This window comes from Zonotrichia leucophrys, chromosome 5 (genome assembly GCF_028769735.1).
Source record: "Zonotrichia leucophrys gambelii isolate GWCS_2022_RI chromosome 5, RI_Zleu_2.0, whole genome shotgun sequence".
NCBI lineage: Eukaryota > Metazoa > Chordata > Aves > Passeriformes > Passerellidae > Zonotrichia > Zonotrichia leucophrys.
This window is the reverse complement of record NC_088175.1, coordinates 1850744-1872041: the sequence shown is the minus strand read 5'-3', so window position 1 is coordinate 1872041 and position 21298 is coordinate 1850744. Positions and strand designations below refer to the sequence as shown.

Below are 21298 nucleotides of genomic sequence, written 5' to 3'. Positions count from 1 at the left end.
TGCCATATTCCTTTTCATAGCATAGCCTGGATGTGTTAGCCTGGTAATTGGTAAATAAAAGGAGAAAAATACTGTCTGGAAATTTGACTGGAAAAAAATATAAAAAGGATCTGGGAAAATCTAATTAACCTTCTTGTCCTTTTTCGCGTTTGGGTCCCTCCTAGTAAATAATCCTCCGTGTTCCTGCTGTCCCGGAGGGCGCAGCTCCGTGGGTCACCCGGAGCCATTCCCGTTTCCCGCGCCCGTTCCCAGCCGGGGCGCTCCAACCCCGCCACGGCCGAGCGCAGCCGCGCCCCGCCCGCGGGGCGGGGCTTCCCTGCGTCAGCCAATCAGACGGCGCCGATTGCCGGATGGCCCCGCCCCCGCCTTTACACCAATCCCCTTCCCGTGCGTCGTTTCCTTCCCCTCCTCCATAAGCGGAAGATGGCGGCCGCTGCAGCCAATGGGGGGTGGGGGCGGGGCTGGCGGCGGCCGCGCGGGGCGCACGCGGCGGCCGGGGCAGCTCTGAGGGACCGGGAGTGGGACCGGGATCGGGACACAGCCGGGATAAGGAACACCGGCAGGAACAGGGATTCCATGGTGCGGCCGGGATAAGGATCCGGTAAGGAATACTGGCAGGGACAGGGACAGGGACACGGCCAGGATAAGGATCCGGGTGAGGAACACCGGCAGGGACAGGGACTGGGTCCGGGACGCGGCAGGATAAGGAACACCGGCAGGGACACGGATCCCATGGAGCGGCCGGAATAAGGATCCGGGTGAGGAACACCGGCCAGGACGGGGATAAGGATCGGGATAAGGAACACCGGCAGGGCAGGGACCGGGACATGGCTGGGATAAGGAACACCGCAGGGACCGGGATAAAGATTCGGGTAAGGAGCACCGGCAGGACAGGGATAAGGATTGGGATAAAGAACACCGATAGGGACAGGGATAAAGATTGGGATAAAAAACACCGGCAGGGACAGGGATAAGGATCCGGTAAGGAACACCGGTAGGATAGGGACCGGGACACGGCCGGGATAAGGATCCGGGTGAGGAACACCGCCAGGACCGGGACCAGGACACAGCCGGGATAAGAAAAACCGACAGGGACCGGGACAAGGAACATCGGCAGGGACTGGGATCCCATGGAGCGGCCGCAATAAGGATCCGGGTGAGGAACACCGGCAGGGAGAGGGATAAGGACCGGGATAAGGAACACCGGCAGGGACAGGGATAAGGATCGGGATGAGGAGCACTGGCAGGGACAGGGATAAGGATCCGGGATAAGGAACACCGGCAGGGACAGGGATAAGGATAAGGATCCGGTAAGAAACACCGGCAGGGACAGGGATAAGGATAAGGATCCGGTAAGGAACACCAGCAGGGACAGGGATAAGGATCCGGTCGAAAAACACCGGCCAGGATAAGGATCCGGTAGGGAACACCGGCAGGGACAGGAATAAGGATTGGGATAAAGAACACCGGCAGGGACAGGGATAAGGAACACCGGCAGGGACAGGAACAGGGATAAAGATCCAGTAAGGAACACCGGCAGGGACAGGGATGAGGATCCCGGTAAGGAACACCGGCAGGGACAGGGATAGGGACCGGGATAAGGAACACCGGCAGGGACAGGAATGAGGATCCCGGTAAGGAACACCAGCAGGGATAAGGCTGCCCAGGGCAGCGGGGGAATCACCGTCCCTTGGAAGTGTCCCAAACTACGTGGATGTGGTGCCTGGGGACACGGTTTGGTGGTGGCATTGGCAGTGCTGGGTTAATGTCCGGACTGGATCATAAATGTCTTCTTCAGCATTTTCACCCTAATGATTTGTGATTTAATGAAATACATGGATAAGGAAATTGTGCTGTAAGCACCAGCTGAGCTCACCCAGGTTTGGTGCAGATGGGAATCTTTATTAATGACAGTGACAGTCTGAAACAACAAAAAAAAAACCCCACATCCAGACAAATCTGGAAAAGGTCAGAAGAAGAAATGAAAGTTGCTGTTTGGGTTTTTTGTTTGGTAGTTTTACTCCTTTGGGGAAAAAAGGAAAACAAACTTTTCTATGGTTTTGGATATAAAAGTAGTTACAGAAATTACTGCCAAAGCTGTGATATGCATATCCTAAACTTTTATATAATCAACAGATATCCTTAAGTATGCTGTGTTGCAGAATTAACGTTTCCTACAAGATACAGGGAGTGGAATTGTCAATTCTCTGTTTTGCTACTGGCTCATATTGGTTATAATCCTATAATTCTAGATTAATTTTTCCTAGACATGTGTTACATATTTGAAAGGATGCAGAAACACAAGCTCTTTTCTTAGTATGCTGATTTTTAGGTCTGTAAGAACTTTGTTCTCAGAACTAAGTTATGCTAATACCTTTTATTTCCTCATATTTTCAGTGGGTTTCCTGTTTGAGAGAAGAATCAGATTCAGTGAAGTGTGTGTGCAGAGCAGCTCCTGGAGATAATTGTCCCTGTCAGCAGAATAATTAAACAGGTTTGTGTTCGTGTGAATCCCATGGTTAGTAGGTGCTGATTTTACGTGGTTCTGGTTTAAAGTTTGCATGTTGGTTTTTGTTTGTTTCAAGACAAAACGCATTTGGAGGAAAACACAAACAGGTGTAGCAGTCCCAGACCTTGTGGAAATAAATATGTTATTTTTTTTTTCCACATAAGAGTTCTTCTGTGCATGAATTGATGATGTTCAGGTGGCTTAAAATATTTTTTTAAAAAGAGCATAGAATCATAGAATGGTTTGGATTGAAAGGGACCTTAAATCACCTCGTTCCAAGCCCCTGCCATGGGCAGGACACCTTCCACCAGGTTGCTCCAAGCCCATCCAGCCTGGCCTTGAACATTCCCAGGGATGGGGCAGCCACAGCTGCTCTGTGCCAGGGCCTCACCACCCTCACAGGGAAGAAATTCTTCCTGCTCTCTGTCAGTTTAAATCCATTCCCCCTTGTCCTGTCACTCCAGGCTCTGGTAAATATTCTCTGCATCTTTCTTGCAGGCTCCCTCCAGGTTCTGGAAGGCTGCAATTACATCACCCCAAAGCTTTCTCTTTTCCAGGCTGAACAATCCCCATTCTCTCAACCTTTCAAGATGAATTTTTTTGAAATGCTTTTTTCTTTCACAGCATCATTTTTGCAGGGCAGCCCTGGGGTCTGGGCTGTACCTGGCTGTGTGGGAGCTCTCCTGAGAGACCAGATGGTTGTTGCCTGCTGGCAGCACTTTCCAGCTTTGTTGTGCTTTTTACTGGAAGTATAAAAAATAATGATATTTCCAAGCTTTTCTGGGAAAAAAAAAAAAAGAAAAAGGGCAGAACAGAAGGAAATCAGCACTACCATGCTGCTCAGCTGTGTTGATCTGTGTTGATACCAGGCTGCCTCTGCAGACAATCTAAGTCTTGGGTTTATTTGAATGAAAAGATGGTTTTTATGGGGCTCAGCTTCTCCTGTGTGAGGACAAGCCCATTAGTGGCTTTCACACCAGACATTAAAAAGAAGCATTGAGAGTTGTGAATCAGGGTCTTGGCAAAGTTTTGGAGTGTGCTTTTGCACTCTGGAGCAGCTCAGGTGCAAGATGGGCAATGGAGGATATAAGAAAAGCAGGAGAAGAGCATATTGCCCAATCCCTTGTGGGGTTAGGAAATTCAACCTCAAACAAACATTCCTTTGCCCTCCTCAGAGACCTCCACCCTGACCCACCACCCACTTCTCCCTCCCTTCTCATGTCCCTGTTACTCTCCCTTTTCCTTCAACAGAGGAGTTAAACACAAAAGAGTTACATAAATTCTTGCCAGTGCATTTTCCTCTCTTATTTCCAAAATTAAAGTAAAATGATTGTTTTGCTGTATTGTTTATAACCTTTCTTGCAATTGCTTTATTTCTCCAGCAAAAACTTAATTTTTTTGTATTTCTAACTTACTAACAACTTTTTACTTGCACCTCTCTGCAGCTCACCATCTGAGCTCATCCTCTCACCATACTGAGATCTTTTTTCCCCTGCCTCTTATTTCAAGGCAAAACCTTGGTCAGCTTCTCATTAAAAATAAGATACAAAAGTGCTGTACAATTGGTGAGAAGACCAGCATTTAGTTAAAATTGGCAAACTGGAGTTGTGTGCTGGCAGCACCTGGAATAGGAAGCTTCAGGTATTGTTCACTTTTCAATAATTTGAGGATCTTTTCATAATAATAATTTGTGTATCTTTGTTGCTATGGGAATGAGTGGGAGAACTGGAATTAAGTGTTATTACTCCTTTGTGCAATCAGAAGGGACAAGCAGCTGTGAAAGCAAAATTTCTTGTTTAGAAACATAGAGCACTTACTAGCAATTCTAACTGACTTCAGCTTTTATGCAGATCATGAAGGAGTTTTTTGAGGTAAGAGGATTTGATTTTAGTTTATTCAATGTCTGCCAGGATATATAAGGAAATACATGACTCAGCTTTGAAAGGGAGAAAAACAGATTTAAAGAAAAGTTAATTCTAGTGGTTTAATGTCTTGGGCAACTATTACTTTGCATGTGCATTGAACACTCCTGCTTCAGGAATGTTTGTGGGAGATAGATATGAGTGGAAGAGGTTGAGAGAGGATTTTGTAGTTGCTGGGTTTGGTTTGTTGATCCCTCTTCCATAGGAAATGTGAGTTATGGGTGTTTGGACTCAGCATTTGCTGGATGCTACAAGAGCAAATACAAATGCACACAGGTCAGTCATTTTCTGTGTTTATGTGTGCCTTGCATGGACATATGAGCTGCATCTGGTAGGAAGTCTGAATGATGCAAATCCAAATGAGACTTTTAATAAAGAACTTGTATATTTTTAACCTCTGATGGTTCACAAAGAAAAGTTGTGCCGTAGTTGAATTTGGTTGGGTTTTTTTTCCTTCCATTTTTCGTGCTAGGCAGTTGTAAGCGAAAGCTGTGATTTTTGATTTACGGTCTGATTTGAGTAACGGAGGCTTTTAAAAGGAAGAAGAAAAATCCCGGTGCTTTATTAACTCCCGGTTAATTATTATTGTGTCGGTAATCGCGGTGCCGCTCTGGGGCGGTCACTGGCGACACCCGGTGGCCGAGAGCGGAATGACAGCCCCGGGCTCTGGCCCCGATTTTTGGGCTTTTCCCCCAAACCTGGGCTTTAGGTGTGGCTGTTGCTCAGCTCCTTGGGCTGTCCCCCAGCTCCAGCAGCGTGCAGAGGAGGCCACCTTAACCTGGAACCTCTGTGCACACACATGCCCTCTTACTAAATTCCTAATGCTGCTTTGGAAATTATGGGCTGAGCAAAAAACATGTATTGCTGTTGTCTGCCTGGCACTGTGGTGTCTTCCAGAAGGGAATCATGAGCCAGCTTATCTCAGAGTTGCTTGTTTCTCAGTCTGCCTTCCTATTTGGGTTCTTTGCTGTGCAAGGACAGTGCTGGGTGCCAGCCTGGCGGCGTTATAAAAGCAGATGGAGGCAGTTAAAGTTTTTACCCCCACTGTTAATAACTGGGAAGTGTTTTCTAAGATAAACTTTATGATTTCTGCTCCATATTTTATTTATGGTCAGTTTATACTTTGAAACTCTTGTGCCAGTATTGTTCTTGAGTAGCTCCCCTCCCTCCCTCCCCAGCATTAATTCCTTTGATGTATTTGTAGATAGTAATTGTATCCCCTTCAGTCTCTGTCTTTGCCAAGCTACACAAGGCAAAGCATCCAGCTACTTCTTGTGGAATAAACATTCCATTACCTGCAGCATCTCACCCTTCCTTCTCTGCCCTCAGCAAAGGGCACTGCTGGGAGTCTGCTATGACCCTGTGAAATGTGGATTTACTTCAGCATTGAGAACAAACATGGCTTGAGAGCAGAGTTATTAAAATGCAAACAACTCTTGGCTTTGCTTTTTATCCCTGCATTATTTTGGGGCAGCAGGCTGCTGAAGATGTTGGGAAGGTGTTTGTGGATCCCAGAAAAGTGAATTCCCCACCTAGGTCTTCAGGGTTTGTGGGTCCTACCAAAAACATGGAGTTCTGGTTTTGCCATCAGGGATTGTCTGTGCTGCTGCATACAGCAGATCTCTTGATCAGAAAATTTGGAATATCAATACCTGCACACTTTCTCCTTTGTCCTTCCCTTTCTTGATTTTATTTCTTGTGACTGAGTCCTAAATCACTTAAAGAGTGAAAAAACAGTTAAATGTCAACTTCCAGTGGAGTATGGAAGATCACTGTGCATTTGAGTGTCATGAAAAGTAAAGGCTGATTTTTTAAAAAAATCTTTTATGGCATTGGTGAAGCTGTTGCTGGAGTTCCATGTATGGTTCCCTGTCTAAAGGCTCCTGAAAACAAAGAGCTGAAGAAAGTGCCTTGCATGGCCTCAATGTCCACATTCTCAATTCCTTAGCATCTTTTGTGGAGACTCAAAAGTAAATTCTCCTGATCAGGATGAAGGCAACATAGCTCTGAAACCCTTTATTTCAGCCTCTTCCATCTTCCTGTTGTCACTTAGACGACATCTTTTCCTTTTGTCTGCTACAAAGCATTGAAAATTGAGCTTAGGGCACGATAAAGATTCAGCAGAGCCTCCAGCTGTCAGACTGTGCACAAAGAGCATGTTTTGGAAACTGATAGTCTGTGAACTGCCACGGGCACACAGGGGTCTCAGGTTTCTCTTGTTGCTTTGAAACTGGAGAGGGTCTGACAAATTACCTTGACGTGGGGATGTTCTGGAGCAGCTAAATATAAAAAAAATTTGATATTGTGGGATGTGACTGGCAAAGACACCTTAGTGATCTGCATGTTCTGGGGAAGCAGATGAGGAAAATGAGGAGAAGTCATTTTCCCTGCTTGGGCTTGGCAGATGTTTGTGCCTGTGCAACACATCTGGAACTGCAGAGAATTGCTTGGGCAGTGATATTATGTGACCGTGTTCACAGGGTTCTTAGATGAGGGAAGAGATGAGGATCTGACTCCATGTTTCAGAAGGCTTGATTATTTTATGTTATATATTACATTAAAACTATACTAAAAGAATAGAAGAAAGGATTTCATCAGAAGGTTAGCTAAGAATAAAAAAGCAAGAATGATAACAAAGGTTTGTGGCTCGGCTCTCTGTCTGAGCCAGCTGACTGTGATTGGCCATTAATTAGAAACAACCACATGAGACCAATCACAGATGCACTTGTTGCATTCCACAGCAGCAGATAACCATTGTTTACATTTTGTTCCTGAGGCCTCTCAGCTTCTCAGGAGGAAAAATCCTAAGCAAAGGATTTTTTATAAAAGATATCTGTGACAATATTAGAGTGGGGCTGAGAATTATCAAGCACACAAATGTTGTTTGTCTTGTATTCCCCTACATCTGCATTTAAGGGGAATCTTCTTACCTGTTCAGCAGTGACTGATTTAAGCTTGGGTAGTTAAGAAAAGAGTCCTGAAAACATAATAGTTTGTGTTCTGAAGAATGAGCTCTGATAATGAAGTGTACTTAAGGTAAATTACTGTTGTGAAAGAATTTCTGAAGTATTCCAGTAAATAAAACATTGACTTTATGTCATTGTAGGTATTCTGGCACCAGTGTGTGGTAGTAGAAGCTCTTTTTCCAATTACAGCAGTTTCTTTATATCCTTTTATTATGGTTGCTGCTAAATTCAGGCTGAAATTTCCCAGGCTTCCTGTGGTGTAGAAATAAATTATTTGGAAGAATTTCAGCAAGTTTTATAAATCTTTGGGAAGACTTCTTACTTATTTCCAGGTTTCTTCTGTATGAGGATGCTGGTAGTAAATGACAGTGTCTAAATTGAAGGAAATAAATGGTGTTGTTTCAGAGTCACTAAATTATTCATGCAGCTGTGTAAGTAATTTTTTCCTTTCACCTTTCTCTGTAGGGTGGATCATTGGTGTTGCCTGTTCATGTGGTGTTTTGTTCAGCTTAAAATGGCCCTGAAAATCATCTCTCTTGGAGTCCTTTCTTGTAATCCCAAACTAGAAAGGGCACCAGAGCACCTTGTGAGTGTGGAATTTGCAGGTGCACCACGGTGTCACAGTGACTTTTGCATTGTTTCTTGTAGCGTAGACATTCAGAACAAGGCTTCTTGTGTGACAGTGTGCTGCTGGCTGTACTCACTGATGTTTGTGTGCACAAGGATTGGGAATTGGGCAAACACTGTCCTTGTTTCACTGATTGGGAGGGTGAGGAGTGAGTGTTGGCCCTGGCTGGGAATTGCTCAGCAAGCTGTTCTGCCACAGTCAGGACTTGTTCAAATCCACTTAGATAAATCCTTTATTTCTGTCTGGTTTGAGATGACCACCTCAGTGCCCAGTCAGACAGCAAAGCTCTTGGACCCCTTCACAAAGCAAAATGCTGTTTGTGAGCATGAACATCCTCCGAGCTGCTCGTGCCTGCTGTGCTGAAGTGTGAATGCATCAAAACTGAATGCTACCTGCAGGTGACCATTGCAGCTCCATGTCTGATTTCCAGCAGCTGTGGCTGTCTGTTATTTGAGAGGCTGATGAGCCCTGGATCCTCTTTGCCTTGTTTGTGGTTACGAGAATCATCTCGGCGCGATGCGTTCGGTGGGAGGTGCTCACAGGAGAAAGGAAATGACTTTTCTGTGGTGGCTGTGGTCTGATGAGATAAGCACAAGTGCAGAAGGCTGAGACTTGGATTCTCTTCAAGGTCTGCAGCAGACTGGCAGGATAGCTGTGGTTCCATTACAGGAGCAGGCACAGGGCTCATCTTTGACCCCCCCTGTCTCAGTGCAGGAATCAGGGCCCAGCACCAGAACAGCTTCCCTGTTCTCCAGAATCCACATGAGGATGCAGCATTTGTTCACCTGCTCAGAGGCTTCTGAGATTGCAATTTAAGCATAGATGAGCTTTCAGAGTGTCTTTGAATACAGTATTCTTTGACAGAAAAAAAAGAAGATGAAAACATAATTTATAGAATTTAGAACACAAATAGCCTGATTGCAGTATCTCTTTCTGTAATTTCCCCTTTGCCTGGGACTCTGTCAGACCTGCCTTTATGAAATAGGATTGCTTCTGCTGCAGCTTGATCTGAGAATAGCCAGGAGAGCAAAATAGAGCATCTCTTATCCTCTTATTACTCCTTTATTGGATGACCACCTCAGCCACACCTGGATGCAGTCACATCCTCTGCCTGGGGAGGTCACTGCAAGGAAAGCTCCCCCTCACAGGAGGCTCCTGGCTGGCTCCAGCTGCTCATGGCACAGTGGGATTTCAGGGACAGCTGCCTTTGTGGCTCCTCTGTTGGTAGGTCTGTGTCACAGGCAGGGAAATGGATGAAAAGAGAGATTGAAAAAGGGATGTTCTCAAATGTGTTTGGATTATTGTTTCGTACAGTTTCTTAGAGTGTTTAGAAACTATGTTTCCCATGTTTATGTCAGGGCCTTCTAAATTCTTCTAGAGAAAGTAGGCTAGCAATCTGAGCATCATATTTTAATAAATTTGCCTTAATTTTGAAGCCAAAATTTGTAATTTGGCATTTTTATGGTTTTGTATAGTGCTCTCTACCTTATTTGAGTTTTAAAATTGTACATTGGATTATTCTACACTTTTTCAATTGGTCATTTGATATTCTCTTTGATTCATGTAGTTCTGTCAATAGGCTTTCAATTACTCAAGCTTGAATGTTAATTCATTGCACTTTGGACCTGAAGGCATGCCTAAATGTTCTAGATCTCCACCATATTTTCCAGTGTTGCAAAATCAGGATAGGTCTTTCTAGTTTGAATGCAGAATCTTGCACCAGAAAAACCCAATCTGAAAGTTTCCTTTTGATGAAAATAGTCACTGTATGGTTTTTGTGATCTATGCATTTAAAGCTATGCTTGATCCAGTTCAGAAGTTGTTTTTGCATTCTCTCCCTATGGATGTCCAGTATAATATTCAAAAGAGGTTTTTTTTTCTGTCCCCAAAAGATGAGTTCAGAACAGTTGTAGTTTCCATTTATAATTTTTTTTAAAAATTATTGAATCCCAAAGCACTGAGCACCTGGTCCTTTTTCCCTTTATTCTTTCTTACCTCTGACTCTTACTTTTTCCCTCCAGCCAGTGCTGTTTAAGGCCATTTCCTTGGTTCTGTCTCCCACCTACAGCTCCTCTCTCCACTGCTAAACAGGATTGTACCCCAAAGCTCACTCCTGGTGGGAGGACACAAATTGATTTCATGAAAGGCAAGTAGCTTGCTAGACCTAGGTTTTTGATCTTCCCATAGACTTTGTGTTTTATCTTTTTCCTCCTTTCCATTCTACTGATACAATTTTCTCTGTACTGCAAATGAGGAATTACATGGAGCTTCTTTCTGACTGTGCCTTACATTTGGAAGTGAGATGTAGCTGATTGGAGAGGATGAAATAATTCTCTTGGCAGTTACATCTTGTCTCTGCACTTTAGTGTAGCCTCTCGTGCATTTTATTCCCTTCCTGCCTGATGACTAAATGCTCTTTGCCTTCAGCAGGCTTTATGGGAATGCTGGAAAAACCCTCTGCTTGGGTGAAACAACAAACCCAGCTATGGGAGAGTGTGTGCTGGAGAAACTGAGCATTCCTGAGGGGCGTTTTGGGCTTGCCCTGTGTGCTCAGGTCATTTGCTGGGGAGTGGTGCCAGTGAGGAGGGGTCTCTGCAGGCTGCTGAGTGTGATGTGTTCTCCCTGCACTGCAAAGGTGCAGCTCTGATGTGTTCCCTCTTGCAGTAATTATATTACATATTGCTAGAGTTTCAGACCTCCTTGATGCTTTTTGTAGGCAGCTTCTCTAGGCACTGACTCTTCCTTATCCTCACAGCAGCCAACTGACTCCAGTCCCCCTCAGCCAACCAATCCACTCTTTTATAACACTCTTCTGACTGGCTACAGGTGTGGCCTGTTAAAATCAGGCCTGTTCCCAATCTCTAATAATTGGCTCAGCTGCAACACTTTAGGGGGTAAGATTACTTTCTATATTACCTTTATTTACTAATGCTCTATCCCCCTACACTCCCTGCACTGGGGCAGTGCAGCAGTGATGAGTTCTGTCCTGCACTGGAGAAATGCAGCTCTGATGTGTTTGTTCTCCCTGCACTGGAGAAATGCAGCACTGATGTGTTTGTTCTCCCTGCACTGGAGCAGTGCAGCCCTGATGTGTTTGTTCTTCCTGCACTGGAGAAATGCAGCTCTGATGTGTTTGTTCTCCCTGCACTGGAGAAATGCAGCTCTGATGTGTTTGTTCTCCCTGCACTGTGGAAATGCAGCACTGATGTGTTTGTTCTCCCTGCACTGGAGCAGTGCAGCCCTGATGTGTTTGTTCTTCCTGCACTGTAGAAATGCAGCCCTGATGTGTTTGTTCTCCCTGCACTGGAGAAATGCAGCAGTGATGTGTTTGTTCTGCCTGCACTGGAGCAGTGCAGCCCTGATGTGTTTGTTCTTCCTGCACTGGAGAAATGCAGCCCTGATTGTTTGTTCTCCCTGCACTGTAGAAATGCAGCAGTGATGTGTTTGTTCTGCCTGCACTGGAGCAGTGCAGCCCTGATGTGTTTGTTCTTCCTGCACTGGAGAAATGCAGCCCTGATTGTTTGTTCTCCCTGCACTGTGGAAATGCAGCACTGATGTGTTTGTTCTCCCTGCACTGTGGAAATGCAGCCCTGATGTGTTTGTTCTCCCTGCACTGGAGAAATGCAGCACTGATGTGTTTGTTCTCCCTGCACTGGAGCAGTGCAGCCCTGATGTGTTTGTTCTCCCTGCACTGTGGAAATGCAGCACTGATGTGTTTGTTCTCCCTGCACTGGAGAAATGCAGCAGTGATGTGTTTGTTCTGCCTGCACTGGAGCAGTGCAGCCCTGATGTGTTTGTTCTCCCTGCACTGTAGAAATGCAGCCCTGATGTGTTTGTTCTCCCTGCACTGTGGAAATGCAGCCCTGATTGTTTGTTCTCCCTGCACTGTGGAAATGCAGCCCTGATGTGTTTGTTCTCCCTGCACTGGAGCAGTGCAGCACTGATGTGTTTGTTCTCCCTGCACTGGAGAAATGCAGCAGTGATGTGTTTGTTCTGCCTGCACTGGAGAAATGCAGCCCTGATGTGTTTGTTCTCCCTGCACTGTAGAAATGCAGCAGTGATGTGTTTGTTCTGCCTGTCTTGGCAGCTCTGCTGCTCCCAAATGCAAACCACATGTGCTGTTCATGCAGGAGCTGCCTCCCGCTGCCCAGAGCTCTGGGTTTGTTCTCAGCCTGCTCTGGAACTTGTAATAATTGGGAAAATAAAGGGAGGGTCTGCTTGTATTGTTTGTGGTAGGAAAGAACGGTGCAAGATTTCATCTGCTGCTGTTCAGATCCCTTGCTATTTTTGGTGTTTGACCTCTGCAGAGAAGATTGCCAGAACTACAGGTCTCTTTCATTTTTATTACGTGTTTCTACCCTCCTACTTGTAAGTTACTCTTATGTTAGTGATTAAATCTTTGAGAATGTGCCATTTTTCCCTGTATTTTTCAAAGGAAAATTTGTATTTCTATATATTTTTGAGCTAACATTCCCTTTTGGAAAGGAGAACTTGGCAGCATCTTCTGTACACCGCTCAAAGGAAAAGGGAAATAACTTATGATTTGCTGGTTTATCTTTTGAAAAACGTTCTGGATTGAAGAGGACTGATGAGCCTGTTGGCTTGAACTGAAGCTGCAGAGTTTAGAATGCTGCACAAACAGCTCAGCAGTAAGTGCTGGGACAATGTTAAGTTTAGTTTGTGCAGATAGGTGCTTTCTTTTTATTTCTCCTCCATTGGAAAGGGCTGCCTTTAGCACAGCTGTTTGCTTCTAGTCTTGCTGTGTGGTTGTTTCCACACTCCACCAGTGAAAAACACATAACAAAGGCATCTGAAAATCCTGTCCTGCCTCTTTGGCATCACTTCCACTTCGTGCCTTCTATTCTAAACACTGAGTTTATTTCTTTTTTAAAGGAGCTTTGTAGGATGCCCTGGAGGTCAAAATATTTTAGGTTATTTCAGAGAATGGTATTTATTCTGAGTTCCCAAGATGTAATGAGTTTTGAGTGTCCTTCCAGAAGCTTATTTTTTCTGGTAGTTGTGGTATCCAGGGGATGTGCAGGGGTTGCATGTAACTGTGTACTTAATTCATGGAACAGATCACCTGAGTGTAGTTCCAAGTCTGGATATAATAACATATAAGTTTCAGGTTTAATTTGTAAAAAGTGGCTTTTCCTGGCTCAGGGGATGCAGCTGAAAGATGCAGCTGAAAGATGCAGCTGAAAGATTCATTCCAGGTAAGGAATGGTGATCCCAAGGATGGGATTGCACCTCTGTGTGAGGCACGAGTGACTGGCCAGAGCCAGCCACCTTCAGCCAGGTGCTGGTGTGCCATCCCAGTGCTGGTGGGGGTGTCCTGGCACCTTGGCATCCCCTGCATTTTGTCAGTGTTGAGACTGTAGGTCCAGACTGTGTGTGACTTAGCTGGAGAAACTGAAAAACCTGAATTTAATGAATTTACTCACATTCTGAGCAGAGGAGGGTGCATGGGGAAAGAAGAGCTTTTGGCCAGTGCCTTCTGTGATTTTTTTTTCTGAGACTGGAGTAGTCCGGGAGCAAGCTGTTGGTACAACTCTTTATGTCAGGGAGTTTGTCATACAGACATGAGCAGTTCTCCTCTCTGATCACAACTGGCTGCTGTGCTATGTCCAGAACATTTCAGACTCTGATTTTGCCAAAGGATTCTTTGGAAAACAGATACCTCTGTTGTTGAGCTTAAGGAACTGAAAGTGCTTCAGTGCAGAGGAGCATGTGCTCTGTAGGTGGCTGCAGTCCAGTGCTTAGTTATCTCCTATTGTGTTTGGAAGACCATTGTTTCCTATTTGTCTCATAAATTTAACACAGATCCTATTCCTGCCATTTAAACTTTCCCATCAAAATACAACAGTGACTTCCCCTTCTCAAAAGGAAGGGCTGGCAGCTACACCCTGAAGTTTGAGCATGAATTGTTTATATAACCTTCAATCACAATTTCATAATAGTCTGAAGACTTTCTTGCTAAAGCAGACATTTTACAGAGTTTTTAGCAAAAACCTGGCTGCCATGGAACACAAGTCTGAGTTTCTGCAGTGGAAATAGAATTGAACCTTCACCTTCCTGGTGGTAGAAATTGCATTTCTGTCTGAAAACATGAACATCATTTTCTGGTGTTTCAGAATAGCTGTAGTTAAGTCATTCTGAGCAAAAGCTTAGGAGTTGTATTGAGCTAATTTTATTTCCCAGAAAATATTATTAAAACTGAATGAACCTGCTTTTGCAGACTCTGGCTTTTTACAACTTCTGGGTATTTGCAGAGTTCCCTCACCTTCCCCAGCAGTAAAAGCTCTGACATGAGCCTTGTAGAAACTGCTTATTGAAAGATACTCTCTATCATAGTCAGTAATATTTAAACAACTGCAGCTTGCCTTCCAAATGGATGACATTTGTCAGGAACATGTCTGTTTGAGTTTATTTGGCCTTTTGAGTAGACTAAGTCTGAATATTTAGAGCTTAAAATTCAGGTCAGCTTGGAAAACTATATTTTTCTTACAAGAAATTCACAGAGAGAACCAGATTTTTTTAGTAACCATAGCACTGCAGGAGAGCTGGTTTACGAAAACTCCTTTCCCCACCCTCAAGCATGTGTGTTTGAAACTCTGTTTAAATAGAAGCTTCCATTGTAATTCTTCACTAAATTGAATTAAGCAGTTTTCCTAATTAATAATGTTAAAAATATTTTATGTCTTCAGTTAATATTATTAATTTGCATGGCTGTTTAACAGTTTTGTGTTTAAGCAGCGTGGCAAACAGCGTTTGGGAGCAGTTGGCTTTATGTAATAGTTCTAGTAAAAGCTTGTTTCATTTGAGGACATACCCAGAAAAGTAAGGAAGGAACAAGTTCTGTGGGTAGGTTGTGCACAGGGTAATGCCAGAAAACACGTTCAACTTCTTTGCTTCAGAGGGGGAAGGAGTTTCCACAGGATGTCTGCATTTTATGGCAGAAATGCCTTAAATGTGATGTGCCTCAGATGTGCTCTGAAAGGTTGCTTTGATGTAGAAGATTAACCTGGGGACCTCATTGTCAGGATATTACTGAGGCAAATCGCTTAGTGAGATTATTTGTGACTTGGGAATTAAGTTTTTATGTGTGCCTGCTTAAGCTGTTTTTTAAGAATTTGCTGGTTTGTCACATGGTGTCGTGAATATTTGTGTACACCAAACCAGAGGAGGGAAAGCAAACCCCTGAAACCACAAACAATGCCAAGAAGAAAAAAAAAAAAGCAGAATGCAGCTTTGTCATAGCAACTTCTCTTTTGTTTTTGGTCTCTCATGGGCAATTAAAATAATTGCAACTAAAGCAAGTAATACGTGGAAACTTGCACATTCCACCCCTAAAAATCCAGCCTGGAGAATTTGCAGAAAAATTGATGATAGAACAGCTGGGTAGGCATGAGAATGTTTTCTCACATTCTGTGTCTGCCTGGTTTTTTTATTCCATTTCTCTTTGCATTTTTTTCTTTAAAGGGTCATTTCATGCATATGGTACCTGGGGTTGGCTGCTGGTCCAGACCTTAAGGAGATATCAGTACCAGTGAGAAATCACTGGAGTGTTGACCCCTTAAAACCTGCTGTGATTCCCTGAATGTTTAAGTTTGGATTCTTTTTAAACACAGAATAGTGGTCTCATTGAACCTGTGTTCTTGTCAGAAGTGGATGACTGTAAGAACATACCTACATCTTGCTTTAAAAAATAGTTGTAGTTTGTGAATCACTAAAATTATTGCAAATATCTCTTTAAAATGTAAATGCTGCTGTGCTTTTCCTGACTCTGGATTGATGGAGTCTTTACTGCAATTACAGAATAGAATTTTCTGTTATATTATAGAAAGGAAAAGTATGTTTTTCCTTTTTTTAGGGCATATTTTAGAAGTGAATTTGTGAGAGAATCCAAGAGAATTTTGTTTAATTTTGGTTTTGCTGGGTGAAGTTTGCATTTGTGTGCATTGCTGAAATAGTTTGGGTTTCTAGGAGGGTTCAGTAGTGCCAGAGAGGAATTGCCTCTGAAGGGAAGATTTTTATCAGCTGCACTAAAAGTTCTGTGGTTTTACAGGAGGATCAGAAAACGCTGAGGTGCTTAATTGCAGTGAATTCCACAGGTGACATCGCCTGTTCAGGTGGTCCCTGATACCCTGGCAGGTGTTTCTGTGCGTCATTGGGCACCTAAATACTTGTGAAATTACCTCACCAGGCCATTTCAGGCTGCAGTGCTGTGTCATTTTGGTCTTGTTCTCTGCCTGCCCTGGGCACGTCCCTCGGCACAGAAGTTCACTGAAGAAGTCTCCTGGAGCTGCAGTGATGCAGCTGTTTGTGGGCTGTGCTTCCTAGAACAGAACTTACTCCTCCTCAGGTACAGGAGTGACTTCATTCTGTTTCCACTTTTGAGAACATCATGTTACTTTATAAAAATAATAAAGCAAATTTAGCTGAGTGATTTTCCCAGATAGGCTGTTTAATCTGTTAAGGGGATTATCTGGTGTAGTGCTTACAGACACGAGAGACTGAACTCCTTGAGTCAGGGAGCCCTTTCCTGTCCTGTGCTCCTGTGAATGAAGTTGTGTGGGGAGGACATGGGGATAATTGAATTTTATCTCCGTGCATCACCTCTGCACACGATGCTTCCTCATATGAGTTTTTAAAGCTAACCCTGTTGAAGAATGTTGTAATTAGAGCTCTCCTTGGCTTTTATTTGCTGCAGGTTGCTGGGGAGATGTCGGCAGTGGAGGAGGTGGAGCAGCAGCTGGCGGGGCTGCGCATTGCCAGGCGCTGTGTGCCCAGCGAGGAGCCCGCCTACCTGCTGGACATCCACACCTCCAGAGCTGCCCAGCCCGGGGCCAGCCCCCTGGTGGCCGTGTCCTGCTCCAATGAGTCCCTCAGGGTGTACGACGGGGACACGCTGCGCCTCCTGCGCGAGTACGGCGCCCGCGGCGGGGTCCTGGCCGGCGTCAGGTTTGCACACACCTCTGCCAGCCTGGTGTTCTCTGCCTGCAGCCAGGGCACGGTGAAGTGCTGGGACGTTCGCTCAGCCACGCAGAAACCAGTGCAGGTGTTCAGTGGTTATCCCTCCAACGTCTTCATCAGCTTCGACGTCAGCTGCAGCGACCTCATCGTGTGTGCCGGGACGGAGAAGGTTGAAAAGGACACGTTTCTGGTGTTTTGGGATGCAAGAGGCATTACAGACTGTGCCAGTGCCACCAAAGAGCCCTTGGGAGTCTATTCTGAGAGTCACAATGATGACATCACCAAAATCTGTTTTCATCCTGTGGAACCCAATTTGGTTGTGTCTGGCTCGACCGATGGCTTGGTGAATGTGTTTGACATCAACAAGGACAATGAAGATGATGCTTTGATATCCACTTGCAATTCAGATTCCTCAGTGAGTTCTCTTGGCTGGGCTGGGGAGGATTACAAGCAGGTCTATTGCATGACACACGATGAGGGGTTCTGCTGGTGGGACACGGCTCAGCTGGACACCGAGGAGCCAATAACCCTGCTGCACGTCCTGGATGCCAGAGAGTCAGTGAGCACTGAAAACCACAGCCTGCATTACCTGGTGGGAGGCTTCTACCACGAGAAGGCAGGGAAACTCTTCCTGCTTGGGGGAACCTCCACAGGAGACATCCACGTGCTCAGCTGCAGCACCGAGGGCCTGAGCCTGGTGGGGACCCTGCGTGGGGGACACGCGGCCCCCGTGCGCTCCTGCTGCTGGAGCCCCACGGAGGAGTCTCTGCTGACGGGTGGAGAGGATGCTCAGCTGTTGCTATGGAAACCCGGGGCTGTGGAAAGGTCCCTCACAAAGAAAGCATCTCTGAAGATCTCTTCTTCCGTGCAGAAGAGAGTGAGAGTTCACAACACCTCCCTCAAAAGCAGGAAAAAGTGAATTGCCTGAAGTGAGAATCTCTGCTGTGTAGAGCCTTCCTGGTGTTTAATCTCTCCAGGCAATACTTGGTCGTGTTTTATTTGGAGGTTTTCTGTGGAAAAAAACTGTGGTGCTTAAATTCCCCCTGGGAATGTATTTCAGTCATCAGAAGAATGCCTTTTATTTTTTTTTAAGTTCCTAATATTAATCAAACAAGAGTAAATGTTTGCTCCTGAGTTCTTGAGCAACAGATGCTAAATCATATTATATAAAACTGTTTCTGTGGTTATTTAATGTCTCAGACAATGTTTTAAATGTGTAATACAGGCCTATGGCTTGCAAAGTTTGTTACCTTCCCAATGATATTCCCCTGGCACATTTTAACAGCTTTTGTATTCCATGCTGTATCCTGCTTTCTTCACAGAAAACTTAATGAAATTGCTCAATTTAGTAAAAGATTTTATGTCACATCTTAATGCCTGAAGGAATTACTTCTTGATGAAACAGAAAGTAAGTAGTTTTGCACTGTCACATCACTGGTTTAGAACAAGCTCATAAAGAAGCAGCTGATAGAGCCATCTTTTTCATAGCAGATATGAATGTATTCAACCAAACAGCAGCTAATTTGTATGAGTATGAGAACTGTTCAACTGGCATTATTTCCTGCATGAAAATACCCAAGAATTTTGCAAGCAGCTTCATTCTCTCCTCCTAAGTGCACCTGGAAGAGTGGGGAGATCTTTGGTGGGTTGGAGAAATTGATGGCTGTAATTACAGCAGTGATGCTTAAAATCCCAAACACTGGTTTGAAAGAAACTGGTATCACATGCTGAGTGGGGATGCTGAAACCCAAAAATGAGCACTACCTTCAGAGTTATGGAGGAACAGACTGATGTGAGGAGACTTCACCAAAACCTTTCAGAGGTTGGCTGGGTCCTTTAAGAAAAGTTTCTCTCTGCAGAGAGGTTTGTGCTTGGACATCTCCCCAGGAGAGCTTTGTTTTATTATTCCTCCAAATACCCACTGAGTGGTGCAAAACCAGCCCTGTGCTTGTAAAATGGGTGAGACTTCATGTTTATTCTGCTTTGCTGGCAGACTCCAGCCTGTGCCCCTGGCTCTGCATCACCTCCAGCCCTCCCAGGAGCAGGCAACTGGTGTTGGTATTTGGGCTGTAGTTACACATGTGCACTACAACTGAAAGCAGCACCAGAGTGTTTCAGAATTGCTCTCTTATAGATTAGCTGGCAAAGGATTGAAGAGGGGTTGGGTTTATTTTTTTTTCCCCCTGAGGGTAGATGGGCAATTCTTTCAGAACAACTCCTGAACATGAGGTTTAGAAGGTTATCCTGGAGTTTAGAAACAGTTTCTGAGGTACAGAACATACTCCAGTGTGTGGTTACAGCTGTGCTGAAGATGCCTGAATCATCTCTGGAACTGAATCCTTTTCAACCACAAGTATTGAGTTTCCATGTGATTTTTCACAAACTGGTAATACCCTTTAGCCACAACTGTGAATCCATTGTTGGTTTGGATTTGCCTGTTGGTGATAAGTGAGATGATTCACTTGGTTTTGTTTTGAATAACTGCTGGTTATTTAAAAGTGCAGCTTCAATTTGAAAATGACATCTCTCTACACCTTTTTTGTCACTTGTGTTAAATTCATGTCGTCCCCAACATCCTTATCTGTTGCTTTCCAGATTACTTTGTGCTATTTTGAGATGAGGTGGGCAGTGAGTGTCAGGGCTATGATGCACCTGGATCATGTGCCCTCTCAAGATCTATTATCCCAGGTTTTTTACCTGTTGTGTGAGTAGACCAAGAGTTTCAGACTCTGAATTCTCAGTAAAGCCCTCATGGGCCTGACTTGGTTCAGAGCCAAATTGAGGGGGGGGAACTGAAGGATGATTGTGAGATTTATTTTATTGCAGGTACAGTGTATAACTTGCTTTTTAGGTGTTTATCCACTCTCTCCCTGGTATTTGACACATTCATTGGAGTGAAGTCGTTGGGTCTGTCTCATGCTTGATTTCTTGAAGACAGGTTTGTGTGCACGTAGAGAAATGCACAGAGAGGGAGAGAAATGCACAGAGAGGGAGCTTGTGCTTGTCCCACTTGCTTTCAAGTGTCTGCTGAGTGAAATTCCAGCGTGCTGTGCCAGCTGCCTTGGAATTAAAGCAGCAGAGGTGGGAGTCTGGGACTGAAGAGTTTGCAGTATGCAACCTGTGCCTGTTGTCTTGTTCCTGGATGAGGTGGATATTGATTTGTTCTGTATCAGTCACAGCTGAAGCCATTATTTTCTCTGGGAAGCTGATTTCTCCCTTTTACGTGCATAACAGAAATAGCAGCAGAAGGGGAAAAAATGTGTGTCTGTATCTTAAAATTCTGCAAAGGCACAGCAGCTGTCACGAGACTGAGGCTTGTGTTGCCTCTGAAAATACTCAGTTTTGTTGTTCCTCTTTTTCTTTTTTGTTGACTTAATTTCAGGTTAATACCCACAAAATAAACATGGATGGAAACCACATGTGAACAAGTAATTAGCACTGCTTGCTTCTGCAGACAGTATTTCACAGACCACAGAGCACAGGCAGAATCCATGTGTGATCACATAAATAATAAGAGACTCAAAATCAGGTTAATGTGTCCAAAGTATTTAATCTCTTAGGGTAATTTTGACATCTCCAAGCTGGCTTCAGCATTGGTAAGAAACTCTGAGTCATGGAATCACAGAATGGTTTGGGTTGGAAGGGACCTTTAAAGGCCATTTGGTCCAACCCCCCTGCAAGGAGATGGGACATCTTCAATTCAACCAGGTTGCTCAGAGCCCCATCCAACCTGACCTTGAATGTTTCCAGAGATGGGGCAGCCAACCTGTGCCAGTGTTTTACCACTCTCATTGTAAAAAGTCTTCCTTGTGTATAATCTGAATCTACCCTCTCATTTGAAAACTTTTATCTCTTGTCCCATCCCATCAGGGTCTGCTAAAACCTTTGTCCCCATCTTTTCCATAGGCCCCCTTCAGGTATTGAAGGACTGCAGTAAGGTCTGTCAGAGCCTTCTCTTCTCCAGCCTGCCTCTGTTCACAGCAGAGGTGCTCCAGCCCTCTGGGCATCTCTGTGGCCTCCTTTGAGCCATCTCTCCTGTGCTGGGTCCCAGAGCTGGCCCAGCACTGCAGGTGCCTCTCAGCAGAGGGACAGAGGGACACAATGCCCTCCCTGGCCCTGCTGCCCACGCTGCTGGGGGTGCAGCCCAGAGTGGGATTGGCTTTCTGAGCTGCAGGCACACATTGCCAGCCTCTCCAGCAGGAGCACTGCGTCCTTGGCAGGGCTGCTCTGATCCCTTCATCCCCAGCCTGGATTGATACCAAGGGCTGCCCTGACCCAGGTGCAGCACCAGCACTTG

General features: G+C 44.9%; 1 protein-coding gene across 6 annotated transcripts; it reads left to right on the top strand.

Annotated features, from left to right (window-relative positions):
- The first annotated feature begins 462 nt into the window (after window positions 1-462).
- Window positions 463-20210, top strand: WDR89 (WD repeat domain 89). 6 transcript variants are annotated; one of them, XM_064713388.1, is made up of 4 exons: window positions 466-601; window positions 1052-1156; window positions 2398-2494; window positions 16739-20210. In XM_064713388.1, the coding sequence occupies exon 4, from the start codon at window positions 16751-16753 to the stop codon at window positions 17918-17920; it is 1170 nt and encodes a 389-aa protein (XP_064569458.1). In that variant the 5' UTR covers window positions 466-601; window positions 1052-1156; window positions 2398-2494; window positions 16739-16750; the 3' UTR covers window positions 17921-20210. The 6 variants fall into 6 exon arrangements, with proteins under 6 accessions (XP_064569460.1, XP_064569458.1, XP_064569456.1 ...); XM_064713390.1 differs by lacking the exon at window positions 1052-1156 and having other exon boundaries at window positions 463-758; XM_064713386.1 differs by lacking the exon at window positions 1052-1156.
- The last annotated feature ends 1088 nt before the right edge of the window (window positions 20211-21298 follow it).

Coding starts and splice junctions, on each gene's coding strand:
- WDR89 (XM_064713390.1), top strand. CDS start 16,751: ATGTCGGCAGTGGAGGAGGTGGAGCAGCAGCTGGCGGGGCTGCGCATT.